The sequence below is a fragment of the Pelobates fuscus genome, chromosome 5, assembly GCF_036172605.1.
Source record: "Pelobates fuscus isolate aPelFus1 chromosome 5, aPelFus1.pri, whole genome shotgun sequence".
Taxonomy (NCBI): Eukaryota; Metazoa; Chordata; class Amphibia; order Anura; family Pelobatidae; genus Pelobates; species Pelobates fuscus.
The window spans coordinates 153077005-153097325 of record NC_086321.1 but is presented as its reverse complement, the minus strand read 5'-3'; the positions used below and the strand labels follow the sequence as shown (position 1 = coordinate 153097325).

Sequence of the window (20321 nt, the reverse complement as noted above, 5' to 3'; positions counted from 1 at the left end):
AATTCCTATACCCTTCCAGTTAGAGCTATCTTTGTTTATCTCACTCCCTCTTCTTTCTGTATATTCAAAGTCTTTTGGCTTAAAAAAAGTCAGCTTTTTTTTTTTTCCTCCGGAGGCCCACCCAGCTCACAGTTGTGAGTTCAATTATCACTGTACTTGTGTATCTGGCAGATTTGAGCAATTTTTCAGAATCCAACTCTCATTATGCATGGCAGTCTGAAGGTTTATATTATTTGGATTTGACAATTAGAAATATTCAGCAGGGAGAGTGTTATTGGCATTTGTATAGTAATGGCTTATTCCGTAGCGCTCTACATTGAAGGGGAATTTAACAAATGAGACAATAGCAATGTTACAGGAACGATAGATACATGCGGACCCTGCTCAAATGAGCTTAGTCTAGAGAAGGTGGGGCAAGGAACACAGTAGGAAGGTCTATAAATGGGTGTATCTTCTAAATTCAACTGGTTTGAGCCAAGTATGAATTTGGGTTGAAATCAAATTAATTTGCAGTCTATTGCACCATCTCAAGTTTAGCAGGCTGTCTAACAATATAACAGATTCAAGCTAAATGGGGATCTTACTCTGAACTCTCATCGCCAGCCAGCTGAATTTAATTTAGAAGCAGAGCATTTACTGAGAGGGGAAAAAAAACTCCAGGAAAAAAGCAAACACACCTGAAAAGGGCACTATTTTAAACTTAAGTTCTATTGAAAGCCCCTTTTCATAGTGCTGTGTAGCGAGGAGAAATATTAAGCATAAGGAGCAGCCTTGTGTGCAGTTCAATTATCACTCTCAGCCTTCCCTATGCATGTAGATGGTGTCGGTCAAATATAGCATTTCAATTCCATAAAGTAGCGTTTGGCAGATTTTGATTAAACCAGAGAAAGTTTTAATTGATGCACAGCAACATTTATATATGTGAAAAAATAAACTGTCGTTGAACATTCATTTGAGAGACTTAAACAGAGAAAATAATTGTGGCTTTTGCATACTCTCTGCCCCAGCATCTCTGGATAAACTGCCAGCTACCTTTTTGGTCAGAGTATCTTCCAGGGAGCCTAGTGCCAAAGTTTTACCTTCACAGGCTTCCGATGGGCTCCTGGTCCAGCTGATCTACTGCCAACCTTCCCCTGTCTTCCAGAAATCAAAGTTTGGCTCTGTGCCAGTCTGGAGGCAAATCAATTGTGTTCTGTATTATCAGCATGGCATGGCCGGTATGCATGTTCACATCGCTCCCCACCCCCAGGAGCAAACACTTACTTTTTTGTGTATACATTTTTATTTAATTGGGTATATGAATTTAAGTAAATGTATGGAAGGGGGAAAATCAAACCTGCATGCATGGAAAGTTAAATAAGTGCATCTGAAATACAGGTTATGAAATCAGAATGTCAGTCTGAATCCTGTGGCTTTAAGTCCTTATCTGACAGATTGTAGACCAATAATACATTCTAACTCGCCTATATATTAACCTTGTTTATAGATGTCTGTTTTTAAAATTTATTATAAAGATTTAACAGCTTAACAATCCAGTTCAGTGCAGGCACACAATGCAAAGGAAAAAAAAAACGGACCTGTGACAAACGTGTAGTGTGAGCACATATTTAGATGCACTAGGGCGTAGGACCCTGAGAGCATTGAAACATTGCCCCATGCATGGTCTACTAATGATGGACCAGTCTGCGAGATTAGCTGGCAGCCTGACTTGCATTCACATCAGGCTTACCTGCCAATTTGTAAGCAGCTAGCTATCATGTATCACTCATGTTTTCTATATAAACTACAATACCAGAGTAATGGCTGTATCTTAAAGTGTTTTTAATAGGAGTGTGCATTAATATTTGGGGAATTTTATCTGGTTTTTAGGTTCTCTAATTAAAAAAACAATAAGGCAGTAATTGGTTCTTAACCCCTGGGAAAGGGCCCACATGTGTATGCTTCTTTGTCTATATCTATATCGGGTTTATTTTTGAATTGCCTAAATTTTTCTCACTAAATGGTGGATAAATGCTATCTGTGTACAGCTATATATATTATATACACACATCCTTTAGGCTTGTATGACTCATCCCAAAACTCTAATTCAGAAATGTCCTATTTTAGGGGATGAATGGTCTTGACGTGTACAATTATTGTGGCAACCATGTCTGGAGTCACTGATGCCCTCCTTCCATTCAATGTTAACATTTATATTCTAAAATGTTTAAAATTCCCCACTGGGCTAATGAGGAAGTGCTAACCTGAGCAGCAATAGGCAGCTGTGCTTTGCTCAGTGTCTGCTTACTGCTTTCAGCCAATCGCAGCTGCCATTGCTGGTATGAATTGGCATGGCTAGAAGGAAGTGTGTAAATTCTGCCATGGTCATACCTGGGGGTATTGTGGTGTAAAGAGGGGTTAAAGTTGTAGTATACAGGTTGTTTAGGGCTAGAGTTGGTACATTTTGTATGGGGGTGGGGGGCTACATACACTGTTTAGTTTTTAGAGTTAAACATTTTTAAAGTGAGTGCTGACATTTTGAACGGCTATTTGCAAAGTACTCACCCAATATCTTCTGTACAAAGTGTATATAGAAAACACTAAATACAGCAGAGGGCGCCAGACACCAGTTAAATGTGCAAACCGCGACAACAAATGTATTTACCATAGGGAATGGAGTTCCACTTCCAATATGTGGTAAAAGGCAAAATAATCAGTGTTGTACATGTATTACCGAAAATGTGAAAGAATAAATACTCACTACGCATAAAGTAAATATACAAAAAAATTTGCAAATAGACTTTACCACTAGGGCTCCAAACAATCACTTGGATAATCTGTCCAGGGTTTGGAGTTCAGTGGTCCCCAGTCCTAGATATAGCTCCACTAAATTAAAATAAATAAATCTATTACATTTAATCTGGTGTAGTATACAATCATGCATTGACTGGCCAGGGCAACCAGTACAAGTGAACCTAATGAATGGATACCAAGGATACCAGTATATGCTGCGGTGCTGTAAATCAACTCTGTACAACCTAGAATTTTTTTATTTTGGAAAAATATTGAAATCTTAAGAGTGCCTTGAACCTAAAAAGTTTAGGAAGCACTGCCTTAGACAATGTTTACCCTTGTATTTTATTTTTTATTGTGCATTATGTTAAAACTACTTTAATTGTATAATGAAAGTAAATAAACAGGTGCAAGATGTATGTATTTTAGTATTCGCTTTAACAGGCCGTGAGGCGCTAATTGTTGTTCTGGGACAGACTTGTCTTTTGTCAAAGTGCTCTTGAATACGAAGTTTGGTGATCGTGCCTACAGACTCTTTAAATGAGATGTTTTATATGTATTGATTTTTTTTTTTTTGATTTTTTTTTTTTTTGCTATGACCATCTTTAATCCACTCTGGGCAAAAACCCAGCTCATTCAACAAAAACCATGCTTGTAATCAAGAGAATGTATCAGGAATTTCAAAGTCTTGAACAAGCACATAGCATCTAAAACCAAATTCACTCTGGGAGGATTTCAGTCCTTCAAATTATGTTTGCTAGCAAATAAGTGATGCTTCAGACCAAAAATGTCTATAAATAGCTGCCCCACAGAAAGTAATAAGCCAGGAGATGAATATATATATTAACTAGTAACTTTAATGCACATGGGGCTATATTCCATGCAGTCTTTTTTATTTTAAATCCTAATAGAATAACGATGACCAGTTTTACTTTGCTTAAAGGGGCACTCTGCACTATAGCCACTTTTACAAATCGCTATTTGTAACTGGCCCTTTAAATGGAAAAGTGCCCTGGATTGTGGAGAAGCCTATTTGCCAGCCTCCTTCCTCATGACTATGGCCCCTGGAAGATTGTGCCCCTGAAAACTGAACTTTTATTGGGTGTGTATGGCCCTTTAAGAACCATCTGGGGTCATGTTGTGACTTTGAACAATGTCCTTTAAGACTATGTCCCCAGACCTGTAAAATAACTTGTCCCTGGCTTTCTCCCACTTGGTTCAGTAAATAGGGCTTACTGAACCAAGTACCACACAGGCGGACCACCCAGAAGTTAAAGTGTGCAGGCAATTTACCTCCCAGGCTGTGAGGTTACTGCAGGGTAATTGCCGACCACTGGGTGGCCGCAGTTCGTGCAAACGAACACGTGGCGGCGGCCATCTTTGTTCAGTCGAACGCGGTCAGCGGTGTATGTTAAAGATTCTGTGGAACTGAATTTTTATGGAGATTGAATGTATAGTTTTAAAGTTACAGTGTATGTGTGAAAACTATTTTTACTGTATGCTATAATTATGTTATATGTTTATCTGAGGGGAGGAGACGTGTGGGGGTGGTACCATGTATATGATTGGTTATTTTCAACCTCCCCCTGGGTGTGTTCTGTTTGTACCTTTTTGTAATAAAAAGCAGGCTGGGTGTTCCAGTCCTCAGTTCTTCTTGACCCTTCAAAACGTAGCCTCGTCTCGTTCTTGGAAGGGGATTATTTGGGAATATTATTCTGCTCCTATTCTGCTCAGCTTACAGCTGAACCTGACCTCTCTCTCTGGATATCGTGGATGGGACTATACCAGATCTACTTCTCCACAGCAGCTTGCAGGGAAAAGGACATCTCCAACGGCAGATACCCTCTCTCTACCTGGGTAGCTGTTACAGCCACAAACATTCTTGTGTAATTATGCTCACTCACTGGCAAAAATTTGTTGGATTTAAAATTGACACGTTCAAATTTGGATGTGGCAAATCAGCTTTATGATAGAAAATGTCCAGTTTAGTGGAAGATTCTATTAAACTAAATGGTTTATATACCTATGCTTATTCTATGTATTATGAAAGATTACATTAGTTTTTCACGTTTAAACGTTATCTTTTATCTGCAAAAAGTGGTGGTAATAGTGGCACTTTAACTGATATATTTTAAGAGTGGACAATTCCGATCATGCTCACCCAGACATTGCCTGATGCTGTAAAGCCTACACAGTTTGAAGTGGGCATTGATTATCAAACTAACTTCAGGTGCTCCTTCAATATTCCAAAATATGACTGTCACATGACTGTCTAATTTTATCTAAATTAAATCATTACACTGTGTGGGGGAGAGTCCTCAAACTTAACTTGCACACTTTATGTATGAGGTTTTCTTTACGTTAATGTGATTCCCAATACAATGTTCGTTTATTTCTTATTTTTTATTTTATTTTTTTTCATTTCAGGAAAAACAGAGGTTATAAATGCCCGAGAGGTGGCACCGTTAAATGCCAATGAAAGCATGTTTGGAAATAGCAGTCAGTTGTCTCAGAGAGGTGAGCTGAATAAGGACCACCTGTTGATCCATACAATGTTATTGACCAACTTAAAACTTGAGCCTGTGCCAAACCCCAATGATGCGGCCAATCAAATATACCATAGAAAAAAAACAGATGCACGCTCAATCAAGCATGCATGAGCAACGATATAAACAAAAGGGCCACTAAAATAATTGAAGTCATAAAAGCTGATGATCAGTGTTGCTTTTAATTAGCTTTTTATTTTATTTTGCAATGTTGTGCAGACACACTTGTGAAATATGACATTGGGGTTTGTTTGTAAATGCATTGAATGATGCTCTTGCTCTATGCTTTCTGGGGACTGTTACCTAGCACCAGTGGTGTATCCTGGTTTTGTGCTGTGACAAAACTCAGGCGCCCCCACCCAACCTTTCCCCCCGCCCCGCATTCTAAATACACACACACACACACACACACACACACACACACACACACACACACACACACACACACACACACACACTCACTGACAGATACGTATACACTAGCTAACAGAAACACACACACACACATACTAACGCGCACTCACTGGCAGACGCACTCTGCGGTGCGCGAGGGAGCTGAGGAGACAGCTCAGAGGAAGTGCTCCCTTGCCAGCCGCCCACCAGCGCCGCCCAGCAGCCTGCCGGCAGCCCAGCATGTCTGTTAGCCGCAAGGCTAACAAGACATTTGCCTTGGGCATTTGGGGACGGCTTTTTTTCCTGCCACCTGGAAAATGACGCCCAAGGCAAATGCCTTGTTTGCCTCGCGGCTAATACACCCCTGCCTAGCACTCACTTGTTCACTCCTCTCCTTACTTTCTTACTAGTAGGTAGAAGCTCCTGGTATGTAGCCTGGACAAAGAACGTAGATATGAGTGTAGAAGGGGGACATGCCACTGTATTAGACCTAAACAGTAAGCGCATTTGCACCATGTGCAACGTTGTTTTTTTACCTTTGCCAGACAGTCAACACAATATCTGTTCTCCTAAATCCTTCTTAATTTTCCCATGCTTAAATAAAAAAACACACATTACTCTACACATGCTCTTGTTTTGTGTAAAGAATAATTTAAATCAATGGGCACATTCCATGGGTATGGGCCTGGAGCTGAAGCTCCATCAGCCCCTTCAGTTTGTTTCCTTTATGTTTTTACTCTAACACTGTCTGTCCAATGCTATTGGTCATATTCTAAGCATATTCATATTGTATTGAGTCATAAGATGCAGCTACTAATCCTTGGCCAATTCACTGTGAGCAAAGTTTTAATATATTTTGAGGTTCTCAAGATGGAATGGTGAATTTGTGTTTTAATCCTTAAAGTAGCCACTTCATTTTCTAAGAACTTTAATTTGTGTTTTTGCAATTCCCATATGTTCTATTTCCCTGGTAATGTCTCAGACAACATTGTTAATTTTGAGATGTTATAGTATTGGTTGATGGTTGCTAATATGGCTTGTTACCAATGTTTGCTGCTTTGGTTAGGATATGTTTAATCCAGTCTAGCCATACACACCCTAGTTCGGACAGATTTCTTGACATTCGGCATTAAGCGTATATTCAAATAAGTTTGCTGCCTAAAGAGCTGGGGTTGCTCTACTTCTCTTTTTGGTGAGACCATGCTGGAGTGTATTGATTTATAGAGGACTTTTATGCAAAGCTTTTAATTTTGCATCTTATCGTTTAGCTACATGTTCAAAAACAAACTACTTCTTATAATATTAAATAGTTACAGAATAAACTTAACTGAAAACACGAAAATGCTGGACAATCTGGTGGATTCATAGAGGTCAAAGTATTTTCTAAGCCAATGGGGCTCCCCTTATGGCTTTCGATGCCCAAACTGGAGCACAGTGGTACACAAACTCAAGACAGAAGGTGGTGGGTTTGGTTGGACACTTAGTACATGCTGTCATGGCAAACACGACACGTCCTTCCCAGCTTGATCTTCAAATCTAAAATTTTGATTCATTTTATCACATGGAAGCTTTGATCAATGCTGAAATAGTCCTAGTCTTACATTAACTCACATTTAAAGACTAGTAAACACCATACACTCATTGCCATAAATCTTGTGATATAATTTGCCTTCTCTCTGTTACCAATATGATTGCCTCTCCTAAATTTCCTTTTTATTGTCCTCATTTCTATCTCTGGTTAATTTCTTTAGGAGGACTTTCCATTGCAGTACCTGGGGAAATCCGAGGATATTATGAAGCACACAAGCGGCATGGCAGATTACCATGGAAAAGGCTCTTTGAACCAAGCATTAAGTTGGCACGTGAGGGGTTTAAAGTAGGGTTGGGTCTATCCCAAGGCCTCACAGCAAGCAAGATTGCTATTGAAGGGGACAAGTCACTATGGTAAAGAATCTCCCTTAACTGTGTATCATGTGTCCATAACATTGAATTAATGAAGTTATTACTTTAGAAGCACTTTAATTGAAATCAATGAACCCATAAAATCCGCTACATCACAAACTTGCAGAATGTTCCAATATAACCAGACTATTGCAAATGGTAGTTGCTTTACATATATGTAGAATAACTAACTTAATAATGGATTATCACGCCCACTGCTATGAACTAGAAGTAGGCATATCCCTTAGGAGAACAGTTCATTTCAAAACAAAATCAGACTTTCTTAGACTGGGCAGAGCTACCACCATCAAGAAGTGCCATCTCTGTATATGGAGATTTCTGCATGTGCAAGAGTACAGCAGTGACATCGGCACAGCGCCAGGAGCTGAAAAGAGCCCTCCGGAATATGGTGGCATGGGACTGGTTCAGGTATTTAGAACTTGACTTTCCCTGCATTCTCAGACGCTTTAAGTGTGTGCATTACTGGTTTACCATGAGTGGTGTTCAAAGAGCATGGCCTTCAGGATCCTGTTATCAGTATAGCGAAAGTTACCTGGCAGGAGTGAAGGCTGAAATAATTCTGACAATGGTCAACAGATGGCATGGCACTCTGGAATTGGCAGTCAAAGCAATGTAAACAAACTATGTAATTGAATACATAACTCAGGATGAGTGCAACAGCTTCCTCATGATAACCAGTGTTGGATCTGTTCCGACTAGATACTAATGAGATCATATTACATGCTTCTGTAGAAACAAGGCTGGAAATTGGAGATACCATGGTTATCGACGCACAATCTTTAGTGTGATGTTCTAGTAGGATGACAGCCAAAAACTACACACAAAACCCTACAAATATGATAAAGCTGGAAACAACATACCCTACTCTCAGTGCAAACAGTGGCTGTCATTCTTCTTGGTGAATAAGCTATTGTGCTTTTATAAAGATTCTTATTTTCTTTAGGCCAAGTACAGGTCACCCCAATTTACAAAACATGCTGGTGCTTTCACTCATATGTGAGAGCTGAAACATATGGGGGAGGGGGTGTGAGTTCCCACACTCTTTTCCCCAGGACTTGACCCCTGTCATCACTCATTACTGTCCCTACTTCTCCTGCATGGAGCATGTGCTCGGAGTCAGTGGGAATGGTCCAATCAATTACTTCTGAGAGGGATGCTGTCAGTCTTTCGGAACATGGAAACCAGCACGGGGAACTTTGCCTAGTGCTGGACTCCAGGTATATAATTTAATAGGCTTTCATGGGTAGGGGACCTGATTACTACTACCCAATAGGGAATTGTGAATTAAAATATGTGCCTTTTTTGAAAAAAAATACAAGTGTTGAAAACCAGTGCCCCCTAGAGGTGCCTAATCGGAAATCCAACCCTGACTTTAAATATGTACAGATGGAACCAACTATTTATGTGACTGCTGAAGGCAGTTTGCTGAAACAGATTTTTATATAGGGGTTTCCTAGCAAAAGGTTGAATAGTTATGCAATCGACAAATGTCTGTTTTTGTTTAAAAACTCTCCAAGCACCATGACCACCAAAACCTGGTATACCAGGTTGTGCTCCCCCATCTCACTGCAGTCCTTGGCTCTCTTGAGGCAAGACCTGCATCAGCTGACTACGATCAGCCAATGAGCTAAGCGTTGCACTGCCTGGTGGACCCCAAGTAAGATATCAAAAGGTTAGTAAATGGATCCACTACCTACATGGGGGTGCCAGAGAATTCCTGGCACCGTAACTTTATAGCGCTCTGTAGTGTTTATGGCTCTCAACCTCTGTATTGCTAATGCAGATGTAACACTTCCTAATTAACGATGTTAATTTTGTCCAATTTAGATCTTGATTGGCTGATCAAGTCAATCAGTGCTGTAGAAATTTGGACTAAATAGTTTCACACAACTGGGGTATGGATTCCTTGGTTTTCAAGCACCATAAACTCCTCAATGGACTATATTGGTTATCCTGATTAAAATGCCCCTTTAAATAAAGCCTTCCCCAGTATTAGAAAACAAATGATTTGTAGAATTACATTAGGAAAATGGACATTTGGATTTTACATGGTGTAAGGGATATAGAGGTACAGTGGATTCACTTTTGTTCAAAGAAAAAAAAAGCAGTTACAAATGAGTGCGTTAAAACAATTACATTTTAAATACATGAAAGTACATTTAGATCGTAGTCGCCTTCTAAGTCCCACAGATACCAGTGTAGAAATGCTGTTATGTAGGGGTGACTGTGCTCTGCAGTACTTTGTTAAAGTGTATATCTGACATGTACCCAATCGTCCTGATGACCAGTTGTGTGGTTTGTCCGTGAAGCGGTGGGTTTGTCGTTCTGGTCATTGGGCCTCTTAACGGGAGTTGTGTAGACACTTGGCACTGGGTACCTTTTTTAGGCGGCTTTTTGTGTTTGTAACAATACATGTAGGTAGAGAAGGATAAGGGGTGAAAAAAGAGTGAGAAGGGAAAGTGTCCCAGTTGGTGACAATGGATGTATCCGCATCCTGAAAACATCCATGCTCACGAATTCACATTTTAAGAACATGTAACTAATGCTTTGAGTAAACTATTGATTCCTCCACCGCAATATCGGGTATTTGAGAAGAATATGAAATGTTGATGCTTTTGTATGTGTGCTAGAAATGACCTACATGAGAAGTGATCACTCCGTATACTTCTTACATTGCAAAAGTATGTAAAGTATAACGATACTTTACTGATCTTTGCCACTTTTATCAGAGTATGCTGGAAAATATCTTTGATTACATGAAATTGCGATAATATCTAATTTTGATAAATCTACAGTTGTATTCTGTAGAACAGTGATGCCAGGCCCACTCTATGGGCACGTGGCCATAGGTCACCGGGGAGGGAGCTGCTGGCGCCGGTTACACCAGTCGGCCGCAATGCGGAGTAGGTACTCTACTCTGCTTTCGTGTCGGGAGGACCCAGACAGCTCTCCTGTCCTCCTGCGAGCAATCTGTGTGAAGCATTACCATGGCAACACTCCACCCAGCATTCTGCACGGGAGGACAGGAGAGCTGCAGCCAGGCACATACTTGCCACCAAGGATGGCTGTGTCCCCCCCCCCCCCTTTTCAAAAGGTAAGACTATGTATCTTTACTGCACCCCTCAATGCGTTGTGTGGGTGTGGGTGTGTGTGTATTCAGCAGACTGTGTGTATTGCATTTGTTGGAGATGCTAATAAATATAATATCTATTTAGATAATTTTTTTTAAAGGTGTATCATTGAACTGCTTTTGTTTAAAAAAAACAAAAAAAAAAAAAAAACAAATTAGTTTGGACAACTGTAAGTTAAACCTTATTATTCAGGTTCAATTGCTGTGTTACATGGCTGAAAAGAGACTTGCGTCCATCAAGTTCAGCCTTCCTCACATATGCTTTTGCTGTTGATCCAAAAGAAGGCAAAAAACCCAGTCTGAAGCGCTTCCAATTTTGCAACAAACTAGGAAAAAATTCCTTCTTTGCCCCAAAATAGCAGTCAGATGTCTCCTTGGATCAAGCAGCTATTACCCCACTAATTATAAACTATATCCCTGTATGTTATGTTTTTGCAAGTATTTATCCAATTGCAGTTTAAACATCTGTATAGACTCTGACAAAACCACCTCTTCATGCAAAGAATTCCATATCATTATTGCTCTTACTGTAAAAAAAACTTTTCTTTGCCTTAGATGAAATCTCCTTTCTTCAAACCTAAATGTGTGACCTCGTGTCCTATGTATAGCCCTGTTTATGAATAGATTTCCAGATAATGGTTTGTACTGGCCCCGAATATATTTGTATAATGTTATCATATCCCCTCTCAGGCGCCGTTTTTCCAAACTGAAGAGATTTAGATTTTTTTAACTTTTCTTCATAACTAAAATGCTCCATTCCTTTTATCAATTTTGTAGCTCGTCTCTGCACTTTTTCTAGTGCCATGATTATCTTTCTTTAGAACAGGTGCCCAAGATTGCACAGCATATTCAAGGTGTGGTCTTACCAGCGATTTTATAAAGAGGCAAAATTATATTTTCATCTCGAATTTATGCCCCTATTTATACATGACAAAACCTTACTGGCCTTAGCAACGGCAGATTGACATTGCATATTGCTACCTAATTTGTCTAAACAATTCCCAAATCCTTCTCGTGTGTGGTTATCCCTAGTTCATTACCATTTAGGGTGTAAATTGCTTGTGCATTCTTAACCCAAAGTGCAAAGCTTTGCATTTCTCTACGCTAAATTTCATCTGCCATTTTAGTGCCCAGTCCCCCCAATCTATCCAAATCCCTCTGCAGCAAGACAATATCCTGCTCACATTTTATTACTTTACAAAGTTTTGTGTCATCTGCAAACACTGATACATGGCTTTCAATGCCCATTTCAAGATCATTTATAAATATGTTAAATAGAAGCGGTCCCAAAACAGAACCCTGAGAGACACCACTTACCACTTTTTTCCAGCTTGAAAATTTACCATTAATGACAACTCGTTGTACTCTATCCTTAAGCCAATGTTCTACCCAAGAACAAGAATATTCATCTAGACAAATTTCTTTTAGTTTTTAGACTAGCCTATTGTGAGGAACCGTATCAAATGCCTTGGCAAAATCCAAGTAGATCACATCCACTGCAACACCCTGATCTATATTTCTACTTACTTCTTCGTAGAATGCAATTAGGTTAGTTTGACATGACCTATGTTTCATAAAACCATGCTGATTATTGCTAATAATACAGTTCTTCCCAATTAATTCCTGAATATTATCCCTTAATAGCCGTTCAAATAATTTCCCAGTCACAGAAGTTAAACTCACAGGTCTGATTTCCAGGCAAGGATTTTGAACCCTTTTTAAATATAGGAACAACATCTGCCTTCCTCCAATCCTCCGGTACAATACCTGAAACAAAAGAATCTTGAAAAATTAAATACAGAGGTTCACTTATTTCCCACTTAGCTCCTTAAGTACTCGTGGGTGGATACTGTCAGGCCCCGGAGCTTTATTTGCATTAATTTTCTTTAATAGCTGTAGCACCTTGTCTCGAGTTATCCAATCGCAAGTTATCTGCAAGTTTGTTGCAGCAATCATTTGCATATCTCTTGCCATAGGATCCTCATTAATAAATACTGAAGAAAAAAAGTTATTTAAAATATTTGCCTTTTCCTGGTCTTCATTGACTAACAGACCCATCTCTGTTTTCAGTGTACCTACACTTTCATTTTTTGTTTTTTTTAGAATTAATGTACTTGAAAAAAATGTTTGGGGTTGGTTTTGCATTCTTTGGCTATCAATTTCTAATTTTCTGGTTTAGCCACTTTAATTGCCTTTTTGCAAGCATTATTGGCTTCCTTGTATCTTATATAGGATGCCTCTGATTTGTCCAATTTAAATGCTTTAAAAGCCCTTCTCTTTTTGGCACTTTGATGGAAAAAAAGTTGGCATGTATTGCGGTTTGGGCACTCTGGCTTAAAAAGGTTCACCATCACTGCTGTAGAACAAGATTAAAACCCACATTGAACATGCACAGGGTTATCCGCTAAAGTGAAAATCTGAATTTTAAGGCCAAAGTAGCTTAAACAGACCAGTGCTGATTTCAGTTTGGCTATTTTTGTACCTTTTTTATTTTGAATTCTCATTTTAGTGAATTTCCTTGATAGTAATAAATTTACTACACATATTAACATCTGCTCTCTATTTTGCCACAGTGAGGTGTTTTGCAATGCAGAAGGCAAAGTGTTGGAGCTAGGGGACACTGTGAAGCTACCCAAACTGGCAGAAACACTGCAAACACTGGCGGATGAGGGTCACGAGTCTTTCTATACAGGTTCCCTTTCCAAGAAAGTACTGCAAGACATCAAAGATGCAGGTGAAACCTAACTAGGGGGGATGGGTTATAGACAGAGTTAGATGAGGGGCCTAACGGGAGGCTTTTTTTTTTTATTTTAATAAAACCTGTGTTAAGGTAACACCAAATACAAGATGTGAAAGCTTTGTATTTTCACCTTTATTCGCTCAATGCTGGGTTCACTGAAGTCTGCCACACATTGTTCTTTGTAAACGCCAGCACCACAGCTCTGGCACATTAGGGACTTCGACCAAATCACTTACTGCAATGTGTAAAGTTTATTCAGTACAGTATGCCAGGATTCAGTTGAATATCCGTTCATATTGACATCTGTTTATAGGCTGACATGCCTTTAAAATCAATGGAAACGTAATCTGGCAGGGTTTAGTAGAACTTGAAGAGTAGAGAATCTGTAGTGCTCTACCAAACCAAGTTACAGTAGGAAAATAAAATGCACACTTGGTAAACAAACTAATTTGTCCTAAATGGATATTTCTTTAAATCAATATTGCGTTACTCCTCTGACACTTTCTCACAGGTGGAATTATTACAGAGGAAGATCTGAGAACCTATAAAGCAGAAATCGATGACAATCCACTTCGTTACCAACTAGGCGACTACACTTTAGTCACCCCCAATGCTCCACTGAGTGGTCCAGTTCTGGGTCTCATGCTCAACATCCTAAAGGGTGAGTATTCTCATAGTAGAGTTGCATACTGGATAGTCTGTGTGGAATCTCTCGTACACACAGTGATATTTAGCTTTTTCTGTAAAAGAACAGCTGTAATATTAATTAGGATAATCCAGCAAGAAGTCTGCATATTGCATGACCTGTACTATACATAGCATTTGTTACAAATCGCTATTTGTAACTGGCCCTTTAAATAAGAAATTGCCCTGCTTCCCTGGATTGTGGAGAAGCCTATTTGCCAGCCTCCTTCCTTATGACTATGGCCCTGTGTGAGCGGTGATACCCCAGTTGGCTATGCCATGGAGCCTATTCATATAATGAAAGACTATGGGAAAGACTTTAGCTCCATGGCAATTGAACTGTGTGAATAGGATCTGCGCGCTATTCGGTAGTTTTGTGCGCTCAGATCCCAGCTATCTGGGGATATGTGAAATGTCTGTGTGTTATGTGTAAAATGTGACTTTATGTATTTTAAAGTGTTTTATGTTGTTTTGCAACCATGTGGTTAATGGAGTCTGCCTCTAGTCCTGGATAATTGAATTACTTCCCCCCATTGTCTCCAGGATAGAGGGCCCTGTAAAACCATGCTTCCAGAAGGTCAAATGCACATTTGTACTAACTTCTGAACCCCTGGTCCAATTCGTATGATTTTTGAGTATGTTGTTCCCCTGAATGGATTGATTGTGAATATGTATTTTTATGGATGAATGTGATGTATATTTTGGGAGTTATGAATGTTGTGTAAAAACTGTATTTTTACTGTCTGTGATAATTATGTTAATCCCTTGTGTAGCATAATTATATCACAGACATAGGGGAGGATTTTGTGTGTAATTACTGGGAGTGGTTTTAATGATGTACGTGTATGATTGGTTGTTTTGTCCCGCCCTGTGGGTGTGCTGTATTTTCAAAATGGTAATAAAAACCAGGCTGGGTGTTCCAGCACCTGAGACCTCTTCTGACCCTCAATACGTAGCCGTGTCTCGTTATTGGAGGGAACTGCTATATCACACTGGGGATTGCTATGCGCTGCATATTCCCCTGAGCTCTTAATCACTTAGCTCTTTTAAGAGCTTGTTCCTGTTACGCTCTCCTGGAGGAGAGGTCTTCCCCACACGGTCCTGGAGGACAGAAGCCGATCCAGGGTGGAAGGAAGACGGCGCGGCTCCAGTTAAGCTACGGCGGTTGTGGAGCCTGCGGTGGTTGTGGTGTCGTCTGCAGTGCTTGGAGTCCTCTGAGAGTGCTAGGAGCATCCATCAACGGAGGGTACTCGGTCGGAGTACACGGAGCTCCGTTACAGCATTTATTAAACATTGTAATTCTTCTTCTAGATTTACCTGCCCACCAGCATATGCAAATCTCTTAAAATGCTACATCCAATGAAATATAAGAACCAAAGTGTAGAGTACAAATAGGTCCTGCCATGCTTTACAGTTTTTTGTTTCTTTTAACAGGACAGACTGACTTCCTACTGCTGTTTTTCTAGGTTTCAATTTTACTGAAAAGAGTGTTTTGACGGACAGTGACCTTGGGTTGACATATCATCGCATTGTAGAAGCTTTTCGATTTGCCTATGCCAAAAGAACTTTGCTGGCCGATCCAAACTTTGTGAATATTACAGAGGTAATATTCAGCATCTCTGCTACCATTCCTTTTTCAGCTTCTTCTTGGGCTGTATCCTCTCATAGCACTTTCTCAAATGTATAAAGATTAACATATTTTAATTTTTCTATTTGCACTACCCGGTGACCTAAATCTGAGAATAGGCGATCTGAATTCACCATGTTGGTCACATAATATGTATTGCACAGCTAAACTTTAAAAAGAAAGTCATACCAGCTGTTATGGGATCTTCTTTGTAACTTAAAGGAATACTCCAGTCCAAAAATGGGAGGGGAAATCACAATTTAGTAGGTACTACGTTTTTATGGCACTGAGTAGATGCATGAACGCCCAGTGACATTCTAATAATTATTATTCTGTCCTGTGGCTCTGCTGACCACCACGGAGTGAAAAATACCCGTAGTAAGTTATTGAATCATATGGGAACTAAACAGATCTACATAGTGTAGACATTTTAAAAAAAACAAAAAAAAAACACACAAACATAATGCACTGGCCAAATGGTTAAGCCTTGCACAATTGAAGCGTTTAAATTTGTTTTTTTAATCTATTTAAAGATTTTTGCCTGTTGACCGGTACTAAGAACAATATCTGGAGTTTGTAGTCAAAATGGCTCCTTAGGCAACCAAATGGTTTTGCCAAAACTGTTACAGGGCTATCTGGACTGTATGAATAAGTCCAGTGGTTTTGGTGCCATGACCATACTAACAAAGTGAACTGTAGTGGTTATTAGGCTTTAGAAGGCTTTAGATGCCATCTCGGTAGATAGTTTGTGTAAAAAAAAAAATAGAAGCTGCTCATGTGAAATTCTTCAGATCCAAAGTAACTGATCTGCAAGGCATTGTTCTCAGTGTAGGAGTTGTTTACTTTGCTGTTTTATCCCACGGTACATTCGTCCCCCTGATTTGATACCTAGAAGGTAAAATAGTTGCATCCTAAATCAGTGATATGGCTTGTTTTATTGCCCATGCAGGTGTTAAACAATATGACTTCCGATGCATATGCGTCAGAATTGAGAGGGAAGATCACAGATAACACCACCCATCCATCAGACTACTATGATCCCGTATTCTATTTACCAGAAAATCATGGCACTGCACACCTGTCCATCGTGGATGAGGATGGTAATGCAGTCTCTGCCACCAGCACCATCAACCTATAGTAAGCTCATGGACCGTTTATATGAATTGGGGTTTGTCCTTGTCCTTTCCCTTGTGCAAATAATTGTTTTTCAATCACTTGCTTTGTAGTGAAAGGGGTTAAAGGCTATAAAGCTGCATATAAAGTGCCCTCTGTTATTAAGAAAAAATCAGGGACATTGAAAATCTATTTTATCAAAAACTTACAATACAGTGGACAAATATTGCCCTAGTGTCATACACACAAGTTACATTTGGCACAAATAGGATTGTGTAAAAGATAAATTATATTTAGCAATCAAATGGGTAGATTATCGTATAAAGTGCTACATAGAACTTTCAATTTTATATAGACTATGAATCTATTTTTGCTTGCAGCTTTGGGTCCCAAGTTCGATCTAATGTGACGGGGATAATTTATAATGATGAGATGGATGATTTTGGTTCTCCTTTTATAACCAATGGATTTGGAGTCCCTCCTTCTCCTGCAAATTTTATTAGACCAGGTAATGATCTTGATTACACTTGCAAATCATTCAGCAGTATAAATCAGAAATCTAATATGGAGTTAAACCTGGATTTCACTAGCCGTTTTTACTTCAAGCCAGCATTAAGCTCCAAGTTTCAAACGTATACGTTTTATTGGTAATATTTTAAATTGCATGTTATTTTATATTGATACCGGAGAAACTGACGGAAGCCAAGCACAGAGAGATGGACACAGGTTTCTTCAGGAAGGAAGAGATTCTTTATTGGATCACCGATCGGGACTCAGAGGGACTAGCGTCACCAAAATACAGCAAAGTCTGAGTACTGAATACATAGAGTACATTCCTTATATAGCACTGTAGCTCCTCCCACAATTAACTACACCCACACATACCCTTAACCTATTTAATAAATAGAGTCTAAACTCATCCATCCGGTCTAACCACGTGGCTCATCTGATACAAAGGAGAGGGACGCGTAATTCCAGTTCTTACATTCCTGCACCTGGTCAGTACAGTGATGACAGTATCTTAGCTACGTGTAATTAACTAGATACTACAAACACATATACATACATATGCCTTGTGGCAATCTTAGCCTGCTAAACTTGTATTTTACTGGAATTACATCACATTCCCCCCTTTGATGCCTCTGATATTTCACAATTACTTGAGGCATCACTTAACCTTGGTTTGCATATACCTCAGGTTACCATGAACCAGACCAGACTTATCTTATGATGTGAATCTTTTAACACTCATCTTCCTGCATTGGTTCTCCCTGATTTAAAGCCTCATATTTATATATGGCCATTATCTGTGCAGCAGCCTTTCTCTCTGCTATATTTTCTATCAGGCTCTGCACAGACCTAACTACTAAAGGAATAAGACACGGTAGGAGTAGACACAACAGTAAAATCAGTAGGACTCCACCTACCACTGCCTTAAGCCCTCCAAACCGCTCATACCAGTTACCAAACCAACTACTTGGATTGTACCCTTTCCATACCTGAGTAGGCACATGCGCTAGTTTAACCATATGGCTAGTAAGCTCAGCTATTGCTTGCCCTTCGTCATCTATTTGAAGACAGCAATTGCTTAGGTTAAACTTCCCACATACACCTCCCTCTACTGCCAAAAGGTAATCCAAGGCTAATCTATTTTGGTATACTGCTGTCCTCATCCTGGTGTTATGCTTCGCTAGAAGATTGAGCGCTTGTGATGTTTCATTAGTGATAATCTCAACCACCGCCTGTAACCTTATAATACGGTTGAGCATATAAATAGGGGTTCTATAACCAAAGGTACCATCCTCAGCCCACGTGGCTGGCCCATAATAATCTATGATACGCTGGGGAGGCCATTCATTATCTTCCCAGGTGCCTATCTCTATGGGTCCCCTTTTCTTCCTATGATTCACATCATACACTTTAACACCTAAAGTCTCACCTGTTTCGATAGGTAACAAGAAGAAGGATGGTTTGAGCATACCCAACACACATGCCCCTTCCCAGTCCTGTGGCAGCTCCGAGTAGGCTTTCTTACCACAGATCCAGTACAAATTTGCTGGGGCTCTCCAACTAGATGTGATGGATAGATCAAACCACACGTCCTTTAAATTGGCGTATCTAGCAAACGGGTTAGATGGTTCTGAGACATTTGAAGCCGACCACCAAGTTGTATTTTTAGTATCATCATCATAAGCTTTTTGCCCTAGACAAGTTAATTCTCCTACAGAAGTATTATACATTATTCCTTTCCTTGCTATGCAAACATAACCTATGATGGAGGTCTTTAATCTCCACTCAGATTTACCTCTAACACTCAAATGATAATCGGCTTGTGTAGATATTAGTTGGTCAACTGCCTCAGAACCGGACATTACCTCCTTTGCTTCCCAAGGCCATTGGTCTCCCATGTTAGTACCTCCACACACATAGCAGTTGGTAACATTAAGACTACCGGCAATACTTTCAGCTAGGTCAATGAACAGGTTTTTAGCGTTATGGGGGATCTTATTATCTATACTCATCTCTTCATAAAAGGAATGGTATACTTGATGAGTCTGGGAGGATACCGTATCAGTCTCTATTCCTATAAACAATAATGTCCCAGGATCTAAACCCGTCCCGTATATTTGAAACCCAAATAAATTACCATATTTATCTAAGAACTTGTCGGGGTTATTTATAAGAATATGGACTGGATTGCATTCCATAGACTTACAGTATGGATTGGTAGGCAACTTAGTAACAATCATGTCTTTGTCTACTGTCTGTCCCCAAGTCGCCCACCCCACACAAGACCAATATGGACAAAAGTTATAGTCTTTATTTGGGCATCTAGGACTCACATATTTATTTTTACTACTGGGACAAATATATTTATCATTAGACCCATACGTCCTCTCCCATCTAAGATCCCCACATACATTCCACGGTTTTCTACCACTTGATATCGCCTTACATGCATCAAATAGCAGAACACCCGAAGAATGTACGGATTCTAACACCGTCTTATTAATTAGGGTCCCCTGAGGATCTCCATTCCTGAGAGTCAACCAAATTGTACGAGGTTGATACTCTGGACTGAAGCACTTAGGTTCTCCTACTCCTAAATGGCACACACTATAGTCTATATTTAGGTATCTACATCTTGATACCTCTCCTTTACATTCGTATTGTGAATGCCAAATTAGGGTTTGGGAAATATGATTACCTGTTCTCGTAGTCTTAATGCATACCTCACAGCTAGGAGTGTCGGTACCTCTACCTTCCTGAATATAAAAACACATATAAATAAACACTATCAAAAGCACATCTTTCGCCGTCATCCTCAGTCTTCGTCCGTGCGATGGAACCTCA

At 39.6% G+C, this 20321-nt stretch overlaps 1 protein-coding gene across 3 annotated transcripts in view; it reads left to right on the top strand.

Moving 5' to 3' along the window:
* GGT1 (gamma-glutamyltransferase 1) overlaps positions 1 to 20321 on the top strand; it is a 111867-nt gene that overhangs the window by 72103 nt on the left and 19443 nt on the right. For all 3 annotated transcript variants that reach the window (XM_063454516.1, XM_063454515.1, XM_063454514.1), the window contains exons 4-10: positions 5200 to 5289; positions 7463 to 7655; positions 13377 to 13537; positions 14055 to 14204; positions 15694 to 15830; positions 16804 to 16991; positions 17348 to 17475. In XM_063454516.1, the coding sequence (XP_063310586.1) occupies positions 5200 to 5289; positions 7463 to 7655; positions 13377 to 13537; positions 14055 to 14204; positions 15694 to 15830; positions 16804 to 16991; positions 17348 to 17475 (1047 nt within the window). The remainder of the gene's footprint in view (positions 1 to 5199; positions 5290 to 7462; positions 7656 to 13376; positions 13538 to 14054; positions 14205 to 15693; positions 15831 to 16803; positions 16992 to 17347; positions 17476 to 20321) is intronic.